The sequence below is a fragment of the Photinus pyralis genome, unplaced genomic scaffold (genome assembly GCF_008802855.1).
Source record: "Photinus pyralis isolate 1611_PpyrPB1 unplaced genomic scaffold, Ppyr1.3 Ppyr1.4_LG1, whole genome shotgun sequence".
NCBI lineage: Eukaryota > Metazoa > Arthropoda > Insecta > Coleoptera > Lampyridae > Photinus > Photinus pyralis.
Genome location: NW_022170249.1, coordinates 23,422,338 through 23,447,180, shown reverse-complemented (window position 1 = coordinate 23,447,180; position 24,843 = coordinate 23,422,338). Strand labels below are relative to the sequence as shown.

The 24,843-nt window shown below is 35.7% G+C and overlaps 3 protein-coding genes across 3 annotated transcripts; all 3 read right to left on the bottom strand.

Moving 5' to 3' along the window:
- Positions 1-3,187: 3,187 nt before the first annotated feature.
- LOC116172642 lies at positions 3,188-18,477 on the bottom strand. The gene is made up of 10 exons (XM_031489893.1): positions 17,652-18,477; positions 17,487-17,604; positions 14,580-17,238; positions 12,426-12,482; positions 12,285-12,365; positions 8,989-9,309; positions 6,709-7,062; positions 3,790-3,947; positions 3,645-3,735; positions 3,188-3,367 (listed from the first exon to the last, which is right to left on the bottom strand). Exons 1-10 carry the CDS (start codon positions 17,660-17,662, stop codon positions 3,342-3,344), a joined length of 3,876 nt encoding a protein of 1,291 aa, XP_031345753.1. The 5' UTR covers positions 17,663-18,477; the 3' UTR covers positions 3,188-3,341.
- Positions 18,478-18,611: 134 nt separating this feature from the next.
- LOC116172652 (ER membrane protein complex subunit 7) lies at positions 18,612-19,579 on the bottom strand. The gene has a single exon (XM_031489903.1). It carries the CDS (start codon positions 19,534-19,536, stop codon positions 18,850-18,852), a length of 687 nt encoding a protein of 228 aa, XP_031345763.1. The 5' UTR covers positions 19,537-19,579; the 3' UTR covers positions 18,612-18,849.
- A 702-nt stretch (positions 19,580-20,281) lies between these two features.
- On the bottom strand, positions 20,282-24,820 carry LOC116175732. The gene is made up of 6 exons (XM_031494003.1): positions 23,122-24,820; positions 22,778-23,066; positions 22,498-22,729; positions 22,190-22,448; positions 21,588-21,673; positions 20,282-21,461 (listed from the first exon to the last, which is right to left on the bottom strand). The coding sequence occupies exons 1-6, from the start codon at positions 23,200-23,202 to the stop codon at positions 20,939-20,941; spliced, it is 1,470 nt and encodes a 489-aa protein (XP_031349863.1). The 5' UTR covers positions 23,203-24,820; the 3' UTR covers positions 20,282-20,938.
- Between the last annotated feature and the right edge of the window lie 23 nt (positions 24,821-24,843).

Sequence of the window (24,843 nt, the reverse complement as noted above, 5' to 3'; positions counted from 1 at the left end):
ATAGCAGTGATGTTTGAGGTTAGTGATGAGTTTGTATGCATTAACAGCTCACCGTTCACTCCATTTACCATTGAATCGACGCTGCATACATCGGCACCGTTCGAGCTTTCGCCAACTACTGCGCGAAAAATTGTTAGGTGACGCGATAATAGATTTTCTTATCTGTAGTCACCAACACCTTAGGAGCGCGTCGCAAGTGGAGGGGATACACTTATTACTTTTGCTTTATACAACTGCCGGAAGAGGGGCGCAATGAAATAATACATGCAGTGATATTCATGTAAAAGTAGACATAGGGAATTCCTATGGTTCCAATGATAAAAAGTCTTCTGAAACACGCCTAATTTTATGCAACCAAAATAACTTCTTGAAACAAATAAAGATCTGGCTGTCATATTAATTATTAATTTGAATATTGTTGCTTTAGCCGCACAGAAAATAAATCTCTTAAGCTCCTTTAAACTGTTACAGGCACTATACCAATTAGAAATATCAACTTTTTCTTTAGTTAAATACATAGCACACAAACGAAAATACAAATACGGAAGTCAAAGCGATAATATTCAAATCTTCATTTGTTGTAGGTAGTTATTTTTGTTGCATAAAGTTAGGCGTTCTTTAGAAGACTTTTTATCACTTAAAGCAGACAGGAAATCCCTGTCTACTTCTACATGAATATCACTGATGTATATCATTGTAATATATAAATCAACGATTATAAATTAACATTGCTCGCGCTACTTCTGCTTATCATTGATAGATGTCTCTAGTTACGTTCAAGAAAATTCTTAAAACAGCAACCGTAGGTACTAGCAAAGAGTAAATTATGGTTACTCTTTGGTACTAGCATTGAATAAAAAATTAAGTTATTCAATGGTAGGTACTACCTACATATCGTACATGGCAAGTAGAAATTGTGCACAACTCTTGTGTAGGACACAACAACTGAATCGGTACGCTATAAATTCATGCATATCTTTTCTGTTCTTTATATTTGTAATGAAGGGCATTGGTATTTTTATCAAGGGAAGTAGCTGGTAACTAATTGCTGGACAGAACTCATTATTAAGATGCGATAAATCTATTGTAAACTCACCTTCTATTAGAAACGCCTCCCTGTAATCTACGAATGTGGTCATAAGAGGTGGCATGGCAGCATTCAGTCTGACAGCTCGTCTTTCGCGCTGGAGGGTCATGTAAATAAACATCGCCATTGCTTATCCGCGATCATCGCCAATTAATTAAGAAACTCACCGCGGGGGCGTCCCGCTTCGAGCTAGTGCTGGGCTCTCCTGGATCTCCAAACACTCCAGTTGGCGATTGGGATGCGTCGTTGGTGATGCCATCATGAAGGGTTAATACCTATTTGAGAAAGGGTTACGCCGCGCGCCTAGGAATATATCGGGATATTTGCGAGGGGGTTTACCTAACAATAGCCCAACAACAAAGCACGGCCAGCACGATGGCCTGTAGAATACGCTCACTACCTACAGGTGACCAGAGCGCGTACGCAACTTAACTGCCTCTAGTTTTTTGCGAATGATGAAATTTAACTATCATTAAACGAATTAAAGATTTTTCTAATTTTGTCGAAAACGAATTGACCGATTTTAAAAAATCAAACGTCAAAATAAAGGACTTCGAAAGACCTTTCAAACAAACTAATACTCGGTACCACTTATCATTTAAAACTTTTAAGGGAATAGACCTTGGGGGACAGAGGGTGAATTAGTTTTTGGTCAAAAACTTGCCCCCCTTGACAAATCTTTTGACGTGTCTCGGCGTCTTTTCCTTTAATCAATGGTTTTCGATAAATCCGTGGTGGAAGGTTTTCAAATGAACACCCTGTATATATTTATATACAGGCTGATTCAAATTCAAGGCCACCATGGGGATCTCGAAAACTGTAAGAGATAGATAATAGTTTAAGTTATAGTAAAGTTGCGTACTTTGATGCTTAACAAAATGCCGTTTTGAAACTGAAAAAATTATAACTATTTTACCGAAGTTATTTAAACATATTTTGAAATAAATGACACATTATTATGGCCATTTTTTATCGCATTTTTTAAGAATTATGTTTGCGTTTGGCCGTCCGTCTGTCCGGACCCACTTCTGCGGTTTTGAACTACTTTTAGGGGAATGGACCTAGAGTCCTGAAATTTTTTGCAATATGTACCCTAAAACCCTGAAGGTGTGCCAGACGGCTATCAAATTTCGCTGTCACAAGGGGGGCCCTCCCCATGAATTTTTGCCCGAGATGATGTTTTTGAGTGTAAAACGTGCATAACTTTTACATGCAACAACCAATTCCAATGAAAGGTCTCAACAAAAGCAACTGTTTTCCACCAACTACCGCCCTACGTTCCGACTCCTTATCAAGAAAGGGGATTGGGGGGGGGGGGGGGAGGAACTGGTTTTATGTATGCTCCATGATACTCTAATCTTAACGAAAGGAATTAATTTCTACCACCCATAGCCTCCTGCTTGACTCCTTAATTAATATCTTATATCTTTTTGTGTCATTTGATAGAGCATTTTTTTCCCGATTTCAAAAATATAAATATCACTATTTCCTAATAAGAAATGGCGCTATTCATTCAAAACGGAATTGAAACATAAAAATACACAGCTTTGCCTAATTTAACCTACCTACCTATCTCTTACAGTTTCAGAGATCCTGATAGTGGCCCTCAAATTTCAATCAACCTGTATAAGCAAATGGAATGGCGTTTGGTCTTAGTATTAACGTCAATATTAAAGTGATAAATAATGAAATCCGCGCTCATGTTAAAAAAAGTGTTATAAATGTGAGTGCAAGTAAGGTTTTGGGCCAGTCTGCTTCCACGGCCAAAATGTAAATGTAAAATGGTTAGAACGTTTGGTTAGTAAAAACTGCACATTCTTTCAATTGTTTTTGGTGTAAAGTATGCTTCAAATTCGATTTTTTCGAAAAATGATACTTTTAAATATTGCTCGTACTGTGTCTGGCAGTCCCTGCCAGGGAAGCCCATTCTAAACACCCCTACTCTAACCTTAGCTGTGCCACTGATTAATAATTTATATTACTTATTGATGACATATTAAAGTGGCATGCGGCTTTAGTGCAATCCATAAAATTTGGGAGGACCCCAGAGTAGCCGCCTACTTAAAATAACAAACATGGAATCAGGAAATTATACTTTGCTCAAAATTGGAAAGTTTTTTATTACAAACTTTTTATAAAATAAATTGGTCTAAATCTAAAATTAAATACATAGTCAAACTGTTCACAATACGAACAAGAATTAAAGAAAGACTTACCATTTTTATAAAAAATAAAATTAAATTTTCAGTATCACTTATATTTTGATTGTATAAGGGGAACCTGAAATAAGAAAAACTATTTACACATTGCATGTGTCAATGATAAACACATCTGGTTATAAGTGCATGCCCGCTGAAGTTATATTCCATATAAACAACATGGAATCAAACAAAGTTCGACTCGGCAAAATAATATTAATTGCCCATTTTTAGTATGTGAGCTATCATACTGTAAATAATGAGAATGTAGTATGTGGTCCTTAGACACTAATAGTTATTTATGTACCAAGGGCATTAAGGCAATATTTATGCCGAGAGTGTCTCAATTGAATAATTACCTAAGGGTATGTAGAAGCAGGCGTTAACGTCAAGAATTCTTGTATTAAATTGCTGCGTAACTTCAACATTTCCCTTTTCCACCTTGTATAGCTAAAAACATCGAATCGAGTCAATTCGGGGCAACAACCTCATCAAATTACTTACAAGCGCGTGATTTTTCGGAATACCAGATTTCTTTCGGCCAGGTCCGTACTGTATGAATCCACAGAATGTAGTGCACATATGCGACTTTAGGTTTGTCAAACAGAACATCATACTCAAGTTCTGAGATGGATCAAGTTGTGGTGGATCGGCGCACCACTCTGAAAGGAATATGTACTTTGCAATAAGTGGGAGTGACCTTCAGCATGAATATCAGTTAGCTATTATTTGTAAAAAATGTATAACTAGCTTCCCCCAGATTTTAAAAATACAGAGTTTTCCAAAAGTCTTCTGGCGGAGTTAGTTATAAGGTCCAAACAAGTGAAGAAAACCGGATTTTAGATAGTTTAAAACTTTCTAAATCTAAAAAGGTGTATTATAAGAACATATCTAACACTCTTGCTAATGTTAATAATAGTAGTGAATTTTGGAAAGTTGTTAAAAACTTGAAAACAAGTCGCGAAAACATCAACGAAGTAACACTTGAGGAATGGGAAGAATTTTATCGTAGACATCACGCAAACTTGAATTCATCTGTATCATTATACTTTGACGTTTCTAATTATTACTTAGATACGCCTATAACATTAAACGAGCTTCACAACAGCATAGCGTCGGCCAAACTCGGTAAAACACCGGGATTTGATTTAATACCCAATGAATTTTATAAACACTTACCACCAAACTGGGAACATTATATGCTCAATATGTTTAACAATATTTGGGAATTAGAAAAAATACCTCGTTCTTGGTCAATAATAATCATCACGCCAATTCATAAGAAAGGACCGAAAAATGATCCAGCAAATTACAGAGGTATAGCCCTAACCAATAGTGTTACAAAATTATTTACCCAAATCCTATACAATAGAATTTACAACTTTGTTGAAGAATCTTCCATTCTAAAGGAATACCAAATGGGATTTAGAAAAACTAGAGGCACTTCGGATAACATATTCTCATTAATGGCAATTATTCATATACAACTAAGGTTGGCAAGAAATGCAGTATATGTAATGTTTATCGATTTTAAACAAGCATTCGACAGAATCAACCATAACATACTTTGGAGGAAATTGTATGATAATGGCATTAGTGCAAAAGTTATTAGAATGATAGAGAGTCTGTATAAGAATGCAAGTTTGCAGGTTAAAGTGAACAACAACTTAAGTAATACGATTCCTATCACAGAAGGGGTGTTGCAGGGGGAAAAACTATCTCCAATACTGTTTTCACTTTTTATAAATGATATAGAGAGTTATTTCCGAGCACATGGAGTTCGTGGTTTAAATATCGATCAGAACAATGATATTTTGTTAATTGCATATGCTGACGACATTGCTTTGTTCTCCCATTCTCCCATAGACTTGCAAAAGAAAATTAATATTTTATACAATTATTGTAAGGAAAATAGTCTGACGTTAAATACTAACAAAACTAAAATAATGAAATTTCAAAGAAACTGGACACATTCAAAAACTGTTAAGTTTTATTATGATCGCGATCCATTAGAAGTTGTAAATAAATTTTCATATCTTGGCGTTACATTTACATCAACGGGCAAATTTAATGAAGCAACAAAAGAGGCAAAAAAGAAGGCCTTAGTTGCAATCGGTAATGTTAAAGCAATCCTCATAAAAGGCAAATCGAGTTCATGGAATGAAAAATTCAAACTATTTCATAGTGTTGTCCAAGCTACCGCTCTGCATGGAGCTGAAACATGGGCCGTTTTTAAACCGGAAGGGCTTGAAGGAATACTCACCAAGTATCTCAAAGACGTTCTGCAATGTCAGAAAACTACCCCTAATCATATGCTCCGCCTGGAAACCGGCGCGAGGCATGTTAGTAACTTCGTATGGGCGCGAGCATTAAATTGGTGGATGAAAGTATTAAAACAAAAACCAACGTCTTATACGAATTTGCTTTATAATCGGTTGAAACACCTCGACTCCTGGGAACAGAATACGGCTGAATACAACTGGGCATCACAAATACGTCATTTTATAGAAAATCTGGGGTATGGGAACACCTGGCTACAGCAATCGCATCATATGACTAAAAGCTCTATCAGAAATGTAATTGACCAACACTTCACAACTTTAAAATCTGCAGATATCGTAACGAGTACAAAATTTAACGACCACTACAACAAATTACAGGCTATGAAGCATAATTATGAAATGTCAGCATATTTAACGTTTAAAGTCCCAATTATAAAGATCAGAACAGTAGCACAACTCAGACTGGCTTACAAAAATGGGACGCGCATTCTTATAAAAAATATGCTTTACAAACTAGATAACATAAACAAATGCCAAGTATGTAATCTTAACGAAAACGAAAATCTTATACACTTCCTTTTTAAATGCCCAATATATCAACCGATAAGGGTCGTTTATTTAAAAAAATATTGCATCGATGAGGACGACGAATCTAATATCTGTCACTTACTACAAGTAAAGGACGCAGCCCAACTAAACTGTGTTTATAATTATATACTTAATGCATTAAGAATAAGATCATTTTGTTTAAATGAATGATAGTTGATTTACTTATTTATAGAAAAATGGTTTCTTTTATGTCATAATTATTTAGAAATTTATAATTTGTTTAAGTTATCTATCATATCTCTCTCTATTTCTTTGTATGAGGCATTGCCTTAAAACAAATATACGTTTATTATTATTATTATTATTATAGTTTAAAACTTTCGTACACTGGAGTTTTTTACAAGGCGATACCCTAAACATTTATAAAGTGCAGTTTTTATGACCCTTTATTAATCCCCAAATTTTCACATTATTTTCTTCACTTGTTTCAAACTTATAGATCCGTCCCGGAACTTTAGCGAAACCCTGTATATCTGTAGTATACATTTTGTTAACTTGTTAACAAATAACAAAGTGAAAAACCTAATCTTACCTAATGGTGTGCATTTGTTGTTGATTATAGCTTGAATCATATGATCACTACAGCGATTCGAACCTGTGGCTGGCCTATTATGATTATCCTTCTCCTCCCCTGCAGTGTTCATTTTGAAACCACCACTGCTACCTTCTCCACTTTCACCTTTATTGGAGTTTGCTTTACTTGTGCTTGGAATCGGGGTGTTCTGAATAGTTATAACCTTTGGATCCACGACCGCTTCTGCATTACACTCTCTTGGCACGATAGTATTGTCAACACTACTGTCCAACATAGCAACTCCCGTTTCATTCATACAAACAGGAGTATTATAATGATCAGATGTGTGTCCTTGATGTAAGTTGTGGGCACCTGATTCAAAGAATTTTTTCAATACAATTTAAAAAAGGATAATTAGTGCAAATAAGCTTAGATGATGAAGAAATATTAAGATTGAAGGTGAAATTGAAATATTAATAGATTTGCAGTTACATGGTTATTATTATTATTATTATATTTTCGAGGACATCAGAAGTCAATGGTCAATTTTTCTGGTGTAATATTTCAATACCAAGATCAAAAACGTTAATGACCCCATTTTTTTGGGGCATCATATTTTGTGTCATCAGATGCCAGTGCTCCATTTTTGTGATATTTTATTTCAATTTCTATGTGATTAAATGTCAACAAACACACTTTGTCTAGTGTCATTTTTTATTTTGAGATCAATTGCCCCATTTCTTGAGATGTCTATTTTATTTTCAAGGCCGTTAAAGGTCTATAATGCCGGTGTCACATCAAAAAAGTGGTAGTCACATACAACACCACAAAAATGGGGTCATTTACTTCTCTTTCAAATTTAGTCATTGTTTTCAAAAGGCCACGCTGTACATAAAATTCTTTTGAACATGTGTTTGTAACTCAACTCCTAAACGTCTGGACAGATTTTGATAAAATTTGTTTATGTGTCTGTGTGTCCCAGGAGGGTTTAAATTCACAATTGGGGCCGATCGGATTCTAGGATTTTTTTTAAAACTTCTTTTTTTCGTTGATGTCGCACTCTGCTATTTCGCGTACCGATTGCGCCAAGTCACTTAAGTCGTACACTCGTACCGAGCCGATTTAGTATGGGTATAAAATTTTAGTAGGTGATATTATGAGTAAAAATGAATTGAAGGCTTGAAATAGTATTTTTCTATATGGCACAACCTGTATATTTTTACATTTTCCGATTAAACAGACAATTTTACACCGGATTATTTTCGGTAATTTATACAAGGTTGTTAAAAAAATGATTGAATGTTACTTTTTAATCTAGGTGGCTATGAATGCACCAAAATCGTTCTTTTCATTGGGATCAAATGGGATCACAACAGTTCACTTAGATATTTTGAAACTCTGTATATCTTTCAAATGATTGTAATAATTTCCTAATATCACAGTTACGAGCGCAGTACTACATGTTTCACGTTAATTGAGCTTCATATCTCTAAGGCGTTTTGATGATGGGGACATTCCAGTGTAACCAATAGAACTCACAGGCCACAAAGGAGAGCCATTAGGATAAGTAATGATCTTAAAAATAGAGAGCGATATATTAACATGCCCTTGTTTGTATATGCTGGAGTGTATTGTAACGAATATTCCAGAAATCACGATAGACATCGAGGCGCCATGAAAGAATAATCATCGGCGATAAAGAACGAATGCGAATGTGACGTAATATTTCCGGGAAATGTGACATGTTTTGTTCTAGAACACTCGAGAGCGTTCGGGAGTACTCGAGAACACTCGCGTTTACTATATAAGCAAACCTAATTGCGTTTCCGGACAGTTCCAATTTCAACGCCGAAGTAATAAATAGTTCTCGGCCAAATTTACTTTACGGTATAATGTATAGAAGACTGAAAATTTTGAGGTACTTATACTTTCCATGCCATAATTATTAGACCTGTAATACGGAAAACGTAAACCTACCTTTTGTGAAGCTGAATAGGACTACAGTTTCTTGCAATTATTATTGCGCACATTTATACAATGTCAATGAACAGCTTGAACATGCAGTAAAATTTCAGGGGTATCATTCTTTATTGCCTTTGATAAAGACATTTTGGTACCTAATTATTTTAAATACTGTAAGCTATTAAAATATTGGTCGTTCGATAGCGATTGTTTCTAAGACAGCCTCTTGAAAACTGAATGCTAGCTTAGACCTAGGGCCATTGATATATATCATTCTGCACAAGCACAAGGTAATAGATGATCACAATAATCAATTTTATTTAAATATGAACATACCTGTACCAGACTCACAGTTTCCAGTTGTGGCCAAACCTGCCGAAATATCCTGATCAACACTATGAGTTGCATCCGTCCTATTCCTGTCATGAGAGACATTCGTTTTTGTAACTTGGCGTTTTCGTTTAGTGGGAGGTGCCGTTTCTTCTCTTCTATTTTTCGGATTGTTTTCATTTTGCTGATCATTATCTGTGCTGTCCCTAGTATTTTTAGTTTTAGTAGTCCGCTGCCTCTTTGTCCTAGTAGTAGATGTTTTTGTAGTTTTTGTAGTTGTATTTTTCGAATCAGAGTCGGTTGATATAACACTTGCGCTTGACAGTTCTGGAACGAGTTATAATACATGTAGCTACTTATATGGAGAAAGTATCTTCTGATGTAAATCGCATGACATCTTTCTTAGTCTGTTAAAGATTAAGCAAATATAGCATCAGAACATAAATTAAATGGTGACAGTCTGTGAAAAATGCAGAAAATAGGCGAAATCCATTCTTGTAAAGCCACTGACAGGTTTCTACATAATTCATTAGACATTTGAGTTTTGTACCAAGTTCTGCTACATAAGCTCAGAATAGTCTACTCTTCGACCACTTAAACCTGGACCGCTGGCGTCGTATAATATCTATATAGTATAAAATTTGAAGCCAACCTTCTCTACAGCGCCATGTCTCAGATCGACCCGGAAACAAATTTTCTTATAGAATGTGGCCTGTAGAATCCATAATTTCAAACAGTTCCAAGATAGGGCTACTAGATCAAAAGTTACAGCCCTTTGAATTTTCTTTCGAAATTGGTAGTCCATAACTTTTGATTGAGAAGTCTAATGGAAAAAGTCCGAATTGTTTTGGATTCTACGCACCAAAATTAATAAGAAAAAGTGTTTTCCCGAGAAATTTTGGTGTAGTCGATTTTTGGTGAAAAAGAAAGGTACACTGCCTTTTTTTGATGGCTAAAATAAGAACTAAATATGAAATTTGCAAGGACAAGTATACTTATTTATACAATCACAGTTTAACTTTATACCTGACGAATTAATTTATATAATAAATAAATTTGAAGTAGATATCATTTTTAAATAATGATAACAACAGATAGTGAAATAAGTATTTTCACTACTAGTGTCTGATGACATGATTATTAACCTTTTTTCCACTTGTAAAGTAGGCTTTCTCGGCATTTGTTCAAAGTGGTTAATAATGTGGACATTATTAACTAGTAGTCAATAATGAGAACTGTCGCGCTGTCACTTTTAGAAAACACAACCCGAAATTTCGCTCAATAAACGTTTGGACAAGTTCTCTAAAATGAATAATTGCCACCATCAGCCATTTCCAGAGAAATTACATACCTTAAATTATCACATTTTGAAAAAATTCCACCGAAATTACTCTTTGAAAATATCTCAATGACAGAACAAAATACGGCCTGTTTGACTTGTACTTCCACGTACTTGATTGACATGTTAAATTAAGAAACAAACAATTCTGTCCAACCGTTCACTTTCTTATCAATATAATATGTTAATGCTAGTAGTGAAAAAAATAGTATACAGGGTGTTACACGACCGTTCGAAAAAAAAAAATCGGGTTGTAGAGGGCATCAAAACAAGCACTTTTTCCAAATAAACCGAGGGTCCAACGTGTTTCGTTTGGGAGCCACCCCCCAAAGAGTGTTGAAATCTGCATTTCTTCTTTAATTTTTTTCTCAGCAACATGCGACATTGGCAACCAACACATGCGAAATTATGGCTTACTAGTAGGCTTGGGACACTTCGCGACCCGAAGGACCAACATTCAAATGAGTATAACTTTTGTTTGAAAAGTTATTTTAAAAAAACTGTTCGACAGTTTTGTTCCTTAACTCGTTTAGTATGTACACAACAAATTTCGTGGAATTATCTCTATTTTCGTTGTCCCGCCAAGAATTGCAGTGGAACTTTTTTTTTCGAATTTTCAAAAACTAATTTCAGATTCGTGATTTTCATGTTAAAAAACCCCAGATACCAAATTTCGTCGAAATCAGAATTTTTTTTGCACCCTAGTTTAGGGGTGCGCCCTTTAGGGGTAGGAATTTTGAAAAAAAAATTGCAAAATCGGAAAGAGCATACCCAAAAACCTATTCAAAGACATGCCACCCGACTTTGTAACTCTTATGGTTGCTGAGAAAAAAATTAAAGAAGAAATGCAGATTTCAACACTCTTTGGGGGGTGGCTCCCAAACGAAACACGTTGGACCCTCGGTTTATTTGGAAAAAGTGCTTGTTTTGATGCCCTCTACAACCCGATTTTTTTTTTTCGAACGGTCGTGTAACACCCTGTATATACCATGGTAGAGAAGTCTATTATTGCCTTCGCACCTTACACCCCTCGGCGCAAGCGCCTCGAGATGTAATCTTGGTGCTCAGGCAATAATACTGTACTTCTCTACCTTGATATATAATGTAACGGAAACGCTCCAGACATGACGTCGCCTTTGGCGCTCTGGAATTTTCTAGACGCGCGATGGTGGGGATGTTTGCAGCGTGTCTGGTAATTGCGCGAATGTTCTGGACTTACATTGGTTGCGTGTATTTATACACGGTTGCGGACCGAACATCGCAGCAGTTTTACTATCGAACGAGATCGAGTACGTATGAAACATTAGAGCGCGGAAATACATATAAATTGCGAAGTGTGTGATATAAATAATCGATATAAATTGTACGGTTTTTTTGTAGTGTTTAGTTTTGTTTAATAAATATTGATATAAATCGAACCCGAATTTATAAATCACGTTACAATAATGTACTATTATTTTACAATAATGTACATGTTTATTGTAGCGTGTAACCAATTTTCTGGATATCGAGTAGGTAGTACATGATGGTGAGGGTGTTACTTCGATTTAAGATCCATATTTTAATGATCAGAGAAAGTGTTTACATTTTCATCTACTACTTTTCAACTTCTTCCTGGTCGGAGAAACTATCATCATTTTCATTTGATGAATTTGGAGGAGCCGAATTAGCGTTTTACTTAAGCGAAAAACATTTCTGTATTAACGTCCTTGTTTTTGAGGTTATAAGCTGCATCGCAACAACTTCAGCGTCCCATTTTAAATTAATTATATAACGAACTAACACAAAATTACATAAAAGCACTAAATAAATCTCCTAAAATTGACGTGTGTCAAACTTCGTTTCACAAAAGGCCTTGTGATGGCGCTGTTGTTGGCTTCATAAATTTTGACTTGGCAAGCAATCCAGTTGTTTTTTCATCCAGGAGTCTACTATAAATATAAAAAAGGTGCCTTTCACTTACTTCGAATGTGTCTAGTATCCACAAAGGTTGCTTGAATGAATGCCCTTGGAGCTCCACCGGCTCGCCTCGGTCTCCCGGTATCTGCAAAAGTTCTCTACAGTAGTACATATTCCAACTATTGCAACGCAATGAAACACTTACCATTCATGGTACTATCCTTGGAACAACTTGGTGCAGTCTCTTCAAGCCGAACGAATCCTGTGAATTAACAACAGATATAACATAACGAGAAACTGATTAATTTCTAATCATATTAAGCGAGAAAGGTCATGTTAAGCAATCTTGGAAGCAAAAATTCCAAAATTGGCAATTTAGTTCTTCAAGGTTTTTGTGTAGGTTTCTGGTTATGTACTTTCGATTTAAGAACAAGAATACGAAGACATTCTAATACATAGGACATAGGTACCTTAAAACCCAGATAACTGATTACATTGTAAACTGTTGAAAAGTGTTCTGTACAAACTTTGTATAAAGTATCAAGGAGTGAATGTTATAAAAATAATTGAAGTAGTTGTATTTTATAAACAAATTAAAAAGCTTGTCAATATTATTCAATATCTTTGATTTTGAGCATGGATGTATCAAGATAAGATCCAGGGTACAATTTTCACATAAACTCTTGCTACTTCCACCGTTCGTATAATAGATGGCGCTTACCATTAATGTTTGTATGATGTGTTGCCTACATTGAATGATCAATTGAACTGCCTGTCATATTTGATTGTGTTATATGAAGTGTCCAGTTCGTAGTATCCTCATAACTTTCGATTTATTGCCGAATTTTTGATAAAATAATGAGAAATACACTTGAAAATGAGCTAAATTCGTATATCATTAGATGAGAAAAAAAATTCCTCTTTCGATTGGTGTCATTATACACCCTCTAAGTTAACATGGAGAGCAACGATCGGCAAAAAACGTTTTTTCCATGTTAATTGCCTATGTTCGGTTTTGAAATATTCACCCAGTATATATTGTAGCGAATATTCCAGAAATTCCGATAGACATCAAGGCGCCATGAAGGATTAGTCATCGGCGATACAGCGGATTTGACGCAATCTTTCCGATAAATACGACATGATTTGTTCCGAAACACTCGGGGAGACTCACAACCACTTGAGTTTACTATATACGCAAATCGAATTGCGATTCAGTATAGTTCCAATTTCAATACCGAAGTAATAAATAGTTCGCGCTGTTACAAATTGTGTATATGTGAGTGATTAATAATATTTCAACTGTTCTAAATTAATTCATTTCATAAATTTATTGCAAATAAATAACTCATGTAATTAAGTTTACGCGACAATTATATATACCAGGTGATTCGTTTATCTTGAGTTGATTTAATGACTTGTTGGGATCATGTTTTTTGGTTTCATACAAAAGTTGTACAATTTTAAGGCGGCTAATTGGGAGGATGCCCTTGATCGTCAAGGATATTCTAACTTCAAAACTTTGAATGAGACCCGCGAATTTTAAACTCGATAATGAGAAGATCGTGAAATTTTTACTATTGGACATCTATCAATTAAACTAAAAATCGGTAGTGCTCTTGGGTCTACGATGGTAGGAATGATCAGATATGTCCCAAGAAGTGATGCGTGTAGGTGCTTATGAATTGTTTGTGTAGAATTGTTTTATTTTAAGTCTGTTTTTTTTTGTTATACTCTGATATCTATTTTTTTTCTATTATGTTTACTTCTCTAACTGAGGTTCAGTGAAAGAACAAAAATATTTTGAACTGCGCCTCAAGATTGTCTTTTCCTTTGTTTTGTTTGTTATATCTATTCTGTGTATCTTTTATATCTTGCGTGGCAGGAAAAGACCAATAAAGACCTTTATTATTATTATTATTATTATGTATACACGCTTTATACCAGACATCTCACATGTAAAATTTCAACCCCATACGACCGCGTAGAGTATAAGAGTGGAAGGTTACAAATTTTTTTTACAAAAAAAAGAGCGACCACATAATTCGTGAACATAAATTTTGGGAAATCAATGCAAAAGCGTTTCAAGGCATTGCAAATTTTTTCACTCAAGATTTCAAATTAGACATCAAATAAAAGAACAACTCAAATAGATTTTGTTTTACCGTTTACGAATGTTACGATCACTTGGAGACAATAGAACTTTATATCATGTGCACATGGAACCTAACATGTGCACAACCAAATGTTTAAGTTGTTCTTGCATTTAATGCATAATTATTAGTCAAAAAATAATACTATATTCTGAACAACAATGGGTAATAAAAATGTACGAAGCCTGAAATAATCTTCTAATTACCTGATTTGCGGGTACGTATGTACTGCTTTAACACGATATGCTCCTTTGTTGTTTTTCGTTTGGTATCCCTACTGGTTTGTTTAGGATTATTTTTTATAGGCGTGTCTTCATGTGCTTTCTTAGGGTTGGCCTTTCTCTGTGTGTTTGGCTTCCTATTTGATTTACTTGGCGCATTTGTTTCTTTTGTTGGTACCACAAACGAAGCTGCATCATTTGTGTTGTGTTCAGGTTCACTCGGTTGAGTTGTGTTTGTTACGGTTACGATTTGCGCCTTGCTAACTGTAGGTGAACTTTGCACATGTTGCTCTTGGACAAGTTCAACACCTTCTCTATCATGTTTATTAGGTGCACCGTTGTCAATAAGATCTTTTGCAGTTTCCGGCATTACTCTACTAGGTAGTGACCTATTTACTTCCACATCCGTCACGGGAGCAGCACCAATTCTGTCTTTTTCCAAATCACTCGCTTCACAGATAATTCCTTCCACCACTAATGCGGCTTTTTCGACAATTACTGCAACATCGCTCTTCTCTCCACGAATTAGTGGTGGCAGTGACCGATTTGCATTCTCATCAATTGCTATATCACAATTGTGCGTATCTTTTTCCATATCATTTACTTCACAGATTTCCTCTCTGTCACTCATTGCAACACTGTAGTTATTATCTGCCAGATCACTTACTTGAATAATTGTGTTTTCTCTTTGGGCCACACGAGGATCTTCTTCTGTTCTTTCCAGTGATGTTTCTTTATGACAGCGTAAAGTATTTTCTCTGTCACGTCTGCTTATTTCAAAGTTCCGAATGCTTCCACCGTGTGTCTCTCTAACAATATCAGCTTCATTAAGTTCTCGGCTTCTTTGATCCATATCTATGTTGGAGGACAATTCGATGCACTCCACTCCGCTTATATAGCAATCCATCAAGTGGTCATCAACAAGAGTGTTTGAATTCGACTGATTAGCTGGTAGATTGGTTTCGTTCACCAGGGTTTCAGAAAGTATCTCAGAATCTAAGCTCATAGGTGATGGTTCATTATCAAGAATTATTCCAGCCTCGTCACAGCCTGCTTGTGTCTCATCTTGATTGTCAGGATTAACGTTAACTGTATTGGTATCATTCACTTGTTTTTCTGAAAGTTTTTCAGGGATAGCAGTTGATGCACAATCTGTTTTTGTATTAGCTGGAAGTCCACCACCAACATTAACCATACTGGCATTATTCTGTGGTCCAGCTCCCCTTTTTCTTTTCATACTGTTATTGCTGATACTTTTGCCATCGTTCACGGGCATTTCGGAAAGTTTCTCCGGGATTGCAGTGAGAGAAAGCCTTTCACAGCCCATTTTTGTACTGTCTGGATGTTCACCACCAACTTTAACCGTACCGGTATTATTCCGACGTCCAGCTCCCCTTTTTCTCTTTGCACTGTTAGTGCTGATATTGCTTCCATCTTTTAACAAAGTCTCTGACAGTTTCTCTGGGATACCAGTGAGAGTAGTGGAGTGGGATGGTTCACCGTCCGTTTTTGTCTTATCATGATGTTCAAGACTAGAACAATCACTCAATAACCGAGAAGCCAGTCTCGTACCCATTTGAGAACCCTCTAAGGTGTGGTGTTGATTTTCACTTACTTTCATTTCTGAATCTAAATTGGCCACTTTATTGTCACTAACCTCACCTTTCCCTTTTTTCTTTGTACGCGGCTTCTTTTCTGTAGAAGCTACTGGAATATTAGCTGTCTTACTTCTATTTCTTAATATTCTATCACTAGTTGGTATTTTTGATACAGTGGATCTATTTTCTAGTACACTTTCAGTTTTCTCTTCAGAGATCTTGGACACTTCCTTCTCTTGTACAGTGTCGTGAGGAAGATCATCATCAGTTTTTTTATCACTAATTGTTTTTAAATCTTTTTGTGGATGCTTAAATGTGTCTACATTATTCTGAACCTTGTCGCTGCCTGCAGATGTACGAGAAGCTTGAGAACATAACAGAAAATCAATGTTAGACAGAATTTTAGAAATAGAATTATCATTTTTAAATGAAGATTGAGGGGACTGTTTTCCCTCATTCAAAGAATTTTTAAGCACATTGGTGCTTCCAATCAATTTGTCTTTAAGCAAATTTATGGGATTAACAATATCACTTTGACTCTTCCCATTCCTCATTTGCTGACAAATTAAAGAATTCGAGGTTTGCGTTTCTCTCTCTTCGTTGTGAATTGGCATGCCAACTCCTGCTTCTATATTACTTAGTGGTTGTTTACCGGCAGGACAATTTTCAAATGACACTACCTCGATCGTCTTATTATTTTGTTTCTGCGCAATTTTGGGCACCCGTTTGACCTTTTTCTTTTTTAGTTTGTTATTTTTAAGGGATTTCAGATGTTTTGTGACTACCTTAACTGAACAATTGTCATTGCGTATATTTTGCGATTTGTGTCCGTTAATGTGAATAATGCTGTCTCTTCGTGCAACGATAGGTGACAACCCACAAAAGCTAACGCCCGATGTGCTGCATGCTTCGGCCCCCCTCGGCGTACTCGCTACTACGGGACGTTTCAGTTGCATTAAGTATTCATGCAGTTTGTTAGATCTCATATTCGGACTTAGTCGTGTAAAAAGTTGTTTACGCTTGTGGTTTGAATTTGGCAGGGGAACCTGAAACAACACAATTACTCTTATAATAATATACAGTTGGATTGCGAGCATAAATGATGGTATCTGAATAACTAATGCCAGCTACAGAAACTGCACAAGTTAGCGACCAAAAATAAATTACAAAACTAAAACATATTAACATAAAAGATCTCCCTGTCATAATGCTGCCCTTAAAACTGTACGACATCATTACCAAACGTAGTTGTTACATTCGTTCTAAATTTAAGATCGCTATTAAGGTGGCTTACGTTGGGTATTTTCTGCATATCCTTATAGAGATTGTAACTGTCAAGACCGCTAATACTGGACGAACTGGAACCCGAGTCCCCTTTGAGAGGAAGGAAGCTCGGCGAATTGTATAAATCACTACAAGAAGCACATCAGTTAATTAATCATTACAGAAGATTTCTTACTATTGCGCCATTGTGGATCTCTAACTTGTATATAAATATAAAATCTTCACTATAAAATTAAAATCGACATATTTTCAAAACTTCACTCAAAAACACACAACCACAGAATAAGAACTTAACCAACGGTCGTTCTCTTCACTAGCATCTACAATCCGACGTGACTCCGGATTACACCTTTTTTTTTAAATCGTAATTTTTATATCATTTCAATAAGAAACTACCTACAACGAAAAATTAAAGGACGAGCATAGGTTACGCATTTTTATTTGCACTTTGTGAGAAATAAATATTTAAAGTGCAATTGAGGTGAGCACGCATATTTAAAAAATAGGAGTCACGTCATAATCTACATCGCACTGTATTTAGGCAGTGTCTAAATAAGTCCTGTGACTGAACACAGTGCCGTACGTAGAGATTATCAAAGGGGAATTTTCAAATAACCAAGTTAAAATCAATGTAAATGTTGGTAAATTTACCTTCTGTAGCAGTCGCTATTGGCACAGCAGTCTTAGATTGTATGAACTGGGGACAGAAGCTATAATTCAGTGTAAATATTTTTCGAGGGGGGAAAAATAAAAATGCTACTCAATACAGTTAGCACTGTCGTGTAGGGAAGTGTGATTTGTTTTTTGATATCTTTTCAAACAAGGCCAGAAAAATTATTTCACTAAGCCCTAAAACTTTTCAAACTTAGCCTATGTATTTCTTATAATTTCCATTTCCCCTTGCTATTCATTCTTATCATGGACACACTGTATATATGATGTAAAAAAACAATGTAATCCGAGTAACTAACAATTGCATTTTGTGAGTATAGTTACCCTTGGGTAGATAGGGATTGAAGCCTCCGCTCTCATGAATACTTAATCAAAAAGTACTGAACTGGACAGACTAATTAGATAAAGCACAGATATACCTACTTTATCTGTGATAAAGGGTAAACTGAGGTACACCAATGGCTAAACAAATCACATACTTTGATAAGAAACATAACAAACCTAAATAACAATTATTACATAAATACATACTGACTTCATGTATAAATAAGTGAGCATAACAATTTCCCCTACATCAACATCTTGCCATAAAATTGATACTTAATTAAATAATGAAATAAAATTAGTGCACTTCACCTCACAAAACCTACCGAAGTTTATTTACCTAAAGAACAAGTAAATTGCAACACTGCACTAAAATCTCATTGTCTTTTCTTGTTTTTCGCATTCTTCTTAACCGGTTGTGATTGAGCAGTCGCCAGGTAATTGGTGACATAATCAGAAACAGCAGGCATCTCAAAGTTAGTCAGACTTCCGATTTGTTCCATTTCCCGTTTGGTCTCCGGATCGCTTAGCATTTTTGGTAAAATCATAATTAAGAGCAGAGGTAGGAACATCATTAAGATCATCGGATTGAATAGGAAATCGGTAATTCTCCACTGCTCACGCACTTGAAAATATCTCGTTTTTCCCAACGGTTTTAACTTTAACGGGTATGGTACTTGAACGACCACGCTAGTTTGTATATGATTCACTTTTCTCGCGCGGAACTTGCCTTTGGAGTTTATTTCGACTCGAACCGGTTCGTAGGAAAATTCCGGATGGAGTACTTCCAGAATGTATGATCCCGAAGGCATATTGTGGATTATAAACGTACCGTCTTCTTTAACGAAGCCGATGTATTCGCCGCCGTTCACGTGTAATCGAGTGTTCGCCTGCCAATTTGGAGGTGTGAAAGGGAGTTCCATTGGAAAAACCTTTCCTTCAATAAGATACCGTCCTTGCGTCTCATTGTCATCCTCCAAATTACTCTCTGACGAAACCGCTTTTAAATACGATACGAAAACTACACTCAAAATTAAAAAATATTTGTTCATTGCAATTGTCATCTTAACGCATAGCCATAAATCATTAAAAATGTAAATACCACGTGCGTTACCAACATCAAGGAAATAAAAATCCCCACCTGTATGTGTCTCCTGTACCTGTTTGTTAGAATACAAGGGCGGTTTACACTGGTTGGTCAACTCAACGAACGTAAATGTCATTTCCTGTTCAAGTTCTGTAAAAATGCCTTTGGCTTTGACAATGAAGCACCGAGCGAGTTCAATTTGAATACAAAGAAGTACTGAAATAATTGATATTTTACAAAATTTCAGATGAATAACACTTTCCAGTAAAAATTGAAAAATCTGAGGTACATTAGGGCCTGTTGTAAGTCAGGTTGAACGTGCAGGATAGAGAGGAAAGACAACTCAGAAAACGGGAATCCGCTCTGTGCTTTTATAGTTTGGTTTTATTAGAAATGTATGGTATAAAAATTGTAGGAAAATTACCAACCCGCATTGCGTAAAAACCGATGAAACACATTCTGTTTTTTAGTCTAGCGGAAAAAAATAAGTTTCACCATTAACATCTATCCCTGTTTTAGTATATAAGATAGAAGATGAAGGTGGTAAAGATCATTTTATATTTAAGGCAGTTACAAGTTACATTGTATTAAAATACAAAGGCAGTCCTTTCATTACTTGGTCTAAGATTTCTTTAACAGAACTTGCACTTCCACATGTTGCACCGAATAACAATCTGCATTAATGCAATAGGGTACATTATAAAGAGGAGGCATTCTCTGTGTCGTTTATAAATGAATCATACATATTTCTTCATTTATATATATTTGGAAGAATACCTATTTAAAAAAATCTTAATAACCCCTCTTTCTAATATCACCTAAATATAAATAAATAAATCAACAATACCTCTACAATTAAAAAAAACAAAATAGATTGCGTGGCAAGAGAGCATAAATTGAAATGCATTCATTTGACAATTCAGTAATTTACACTATGCAATTCAGAGATTAACAATTACGTAGTATACTAGGAGTCGCGGAAAGTTACCTTCACCTGTCTGTGAAATCGAATTACACTTGGACCACTTGACATAACAGATATATTTACCTTTCTCCAAGTCCAATAAAATCCTAAGAAAGGTGAATATATCCGTTTTAACTTGTGAAATTCCATTCCACAGTCACGTGAGCACATAATTTCCTGATTCCAAGTATAACAAAAGCAGTCTTTGTAAAAAAAAGATAATAGAAACATCACACTACCAATTTAAATGGTGTAACTTCGCTATAAGAAAAGAATAGGCGCGCAAAATAATACTTTTAAGTTGAGATCAAAGCTCATATCGACCACATCTCACAAAATTGAGCAACAGTACCAAAAGATGTAAATATTTCCAAAAAAATTTGATATGTACTAAATGGACGCCAAGGAAGAAACGTTAACATTTTTTCCCGCTCATTACCATATAACAATTTTCTAGTTTCGTCTTTAATGCGGCAATAGGAGACATCGGTACATACACACTCTCAACGACTATACTATCTTTGGCTTTCTTTTTATTCTTTGGTGTCATAACCATGTAATCGGAATCGCAAGAGAAAGTTTGCGAGAGCCTTCTCAGATCTTTCGCGGGTAACGTATGTGACCTGTATTTACCGATGAAATTTGTCGATAATTTCGATGGATTTGGCGCAGTTGCAATATCACAGTCCTTGTCTATATTACTATAAATACGTGGTGGTAATGGTGGTGGAGCACGCACTTTTCCATATTTTCTTAAAATACTGGCCGCTACTTCTTCGGGATCTTCGTATAAATGAATCATGTGGCTGTTTGTGTAGATATTAAGCGAGGTGGTCATATTCATAGGTTTACTCAAATCGGGTAGGAGTTCGGGAATCTCTTCATATACACCAGAAGCTAGAGATACGCCAGATTCACCTCTTGGTATCTTGGATTCACTGTGATTTATAGAAAATGTTCATGAGAACAATGTAAGCAATATACTGGAACTGTTATTTTTGTGCAAAATTTTTTTGGTTATATAGAAAACAAAAATAGCATTCACCTTCACTCCTCATACTTACATATAGATTTGGTTTATGTCTGTGTCGTCATCTTCAGTTTCACTTCCACCAGGTGTTTTAGATAACAATCCATTCATGCTTAACGTCTACAATAATGAGACAACGTTAACATTTGAGCTCAAAAAGATTGCAAACAACCCATAAACATTTAAGCTTTGTATGATACTTATAGGATAGGAGTACCTCAAGGTAGTATTCACGGTCCTCTCTGATTCGGCATATTTACTACCACTATTTTATTGATGAAAGTTTCAATTGTGTGAGTTTGAATTGAAGAAAACGTAGAGTTCTTAAACAACTAAGTAGTGATAGCAACACCACCAGATGAAAGAAATAAGATTGTGTGCAGGGGTAGATGATTCGTCACCTAAGCCACACCAGGTGTAGTATTCTTAGATTTTTTGTGATAGTGTGGTACCAATTCATAGTTATAGTTTTATGCCCCAGAAGTGAAGTGCATTTTTGTTAGCCTTGTGCACTTTGATAAAGAGTTAGCAAAATCTTTATTTATCCATTGAAACACTTTAGCTTGACGTCTGAGAAGTGAAATGTGCTTTATGTAAATCATTTACGATTATACATCTAATTTGTATGACACTCACCTTACTTTTCATACGACATCCATAATCATCTGAAGAAATAGATACACGCACTCCGGAATCATCACTGTTACTAAAATGTCGCAGCGAATAAAATGCGTCGTTTGACTTATTTAAATCGCTTTCGCTTTGGCTTAACCTTTGCGACGATGCAAAGAGGTGATTTAATTTTCGACTTTTCCCACGTGTCACCAACAATTCGAGTAATTTAGGACCGTCTTCGCAATAAAAATATATTTGTCCCGCCCCAGATGTGAATTCCCTAAGGAGATAAGTTATAATGGAGCAAATATGAAAGAAACAACTCGTACTTGCTAGTGTGCATGACACAAATGGTATTTTCGTCGTCAGGATGCGTATGTGCCTGCAGGTGAAATTGATGAAAATTAATCCAGCTCCACTTGACTACGTTATCGCCGGTAATTGGATCGCTGATTGAGATTTCTTGGGAATTAGCGCTTAAAATGCCAAATAAACCGTACACTCCCGCCGCTCTAGAGTGATCATTATCGACTAATGAGACGTGAAAGTTTAGGCTGCCAACTAAACAAAGGGTTAGATACTGAGCAAGCATTTATATTCAAAGCCTACCTGGAATATACGAAGCTACCATTAAGATCTTTCGAATGTATGCCATCCATTTTTGTGTGTCAGTTTCCGAGCTACCCGAGAGAAATAAAATTGGTTTCTGATTCCGGCCAAGCGTAAATACACCGAATGCGAAACTTTTCGTGTGCGATTTTATCCGACAAACTGTAGAGGAACGAGGTAAAATAACAGAACTGATAACTGATCCTTCTGCTGCCGTCTTTAAGATTAATTTAGCACCATTTTCCATACAATCTAAACGTTTTATCTCGCACCATTGCTTGTGCCATGCCTGCAATTGTTTACATACAGAAATAACCGCCAAAACATTGGGATAAAATGTTTACCTTCCAAGGGGTGAAACCGCGACGAGATCGTGCAGACACTTTAACATCTAAATAACCGGAAAACACCTCATTTCCATTCATGTTTTTCACCCAAACGACTGCCTAGCCCTTCTTTATTAATTTTTCTCAACCCCTCCCAGTCATTAAATACCGCGCAAGAACACAAACAAATTTAAATGGCGGAAACGACTTCGTCTTATTGGTCGATTCCCGTTTGTTCAAAATTTCATCAATGATCGGTTATTAATTAAAATTTCCCTCGAATTTTTGAAACTACTTCGCACGTTTCGTTCTTCTTTATATAAATGGTAAAAGGGAGGAAGTTAACTAAATGAAATTGGGTGTGTCACGATTAAAGTGGTCTTAAATTAGTCTTATTAATCGTGTTTGTGTTTGAATAAATGACATTCTTGACATTCTTTATACAATGACACGATTTACTTGGATGGTGTTTACTAACAAACTAAACGCGTACGTTACACTTTATACGTCAACGTTTTACCTGTTTAATTATTATGCAACTTTTTAAATTAATTTCATTTTCGTTCCAATAAGAAAGGTTTTTTAAATTTATGCATTTTACAAGTATACAGGGTGGCGCGCATCTAAGAGTGCTGTTAACGAAATATTTAAATACTGGAGATCACTTAGATTGCCAATAATTGGTTATTTAATACAAGATCAAATACTTAAGGCCTCTTTTTGATAATTAATGTAACATGGTGGCGGCGGTAAACAAAAAAAGGCAGTATTTCTCACAGTCTTTAACAGACTTTGATGGACTATGACATTTTGAGGCCGCCACTTTAGCATGGGCGCATTAGCTCGGACCCTTTAGTGATGAGACAATTGGCGCGAAGATACTTCAGTTATTATGTATCCCACCCTTAAATTTTAATAAACGTTCCCTCTAATTAAGGGTATACATATTCTCGATCATACAAGTCGCACAAGAAAGATCTAAGTCACACCCTATCTTTTTCTTTCCGAGATGATTTTGGATCTGCCGTTAAATTCAATGCACATCAGGAATCCCCAACCATTATCACTTGAAGTTCGTAATTTAAATCGCGATAATGATTTGGCATTGATAAACAATAAATCCGTTACGGGGGGGTTAACGACGGTAAATGCGAATGGGGCGCCCATGTGCACCCTAGGTATTTTAATTATAATAAATTATCAAAATTATGAACGTTTGCCTTACGTCTATGAAAATTATTCATATGTTCACATGATTATGAATTTGTAATCATAGGCCTGGGCATAGAATAAATTAATTTTTTATTCAATGGCCTGCGTAATCAAATATTTCCAGGACTTGTGACGGCCAACAGATATAGTCGGCAAGCGTTATCTGTAGGTATAAAAAAATGAGCTGAAAATTGAAAAATCAGTCCCTAAAAAGAACTTCTTTTATACGAAATACTGGCTAATCCTTCCAAGTCCTTTCTTTCGAAAACACTCAAATCCGCCTGCTATTCCGGACAAAAAAATGAAACAAAATGTGCAATTTATAAATTTAAATTCAAAGTAGCTAACTTTATCTCCATTTCATATTCAAGATATCATTAATTAAAAATGACCGACTGCTCCGTCAAGAGCGTAGAAGTAGCGATGTAATTATAAGACGTATCCGTCAACGCGCCCATTGTTATTCATATCCTAACGAATCACTCTGTACATAAACTACTGTTTGACGATGAAGAAAACTGTTTTACC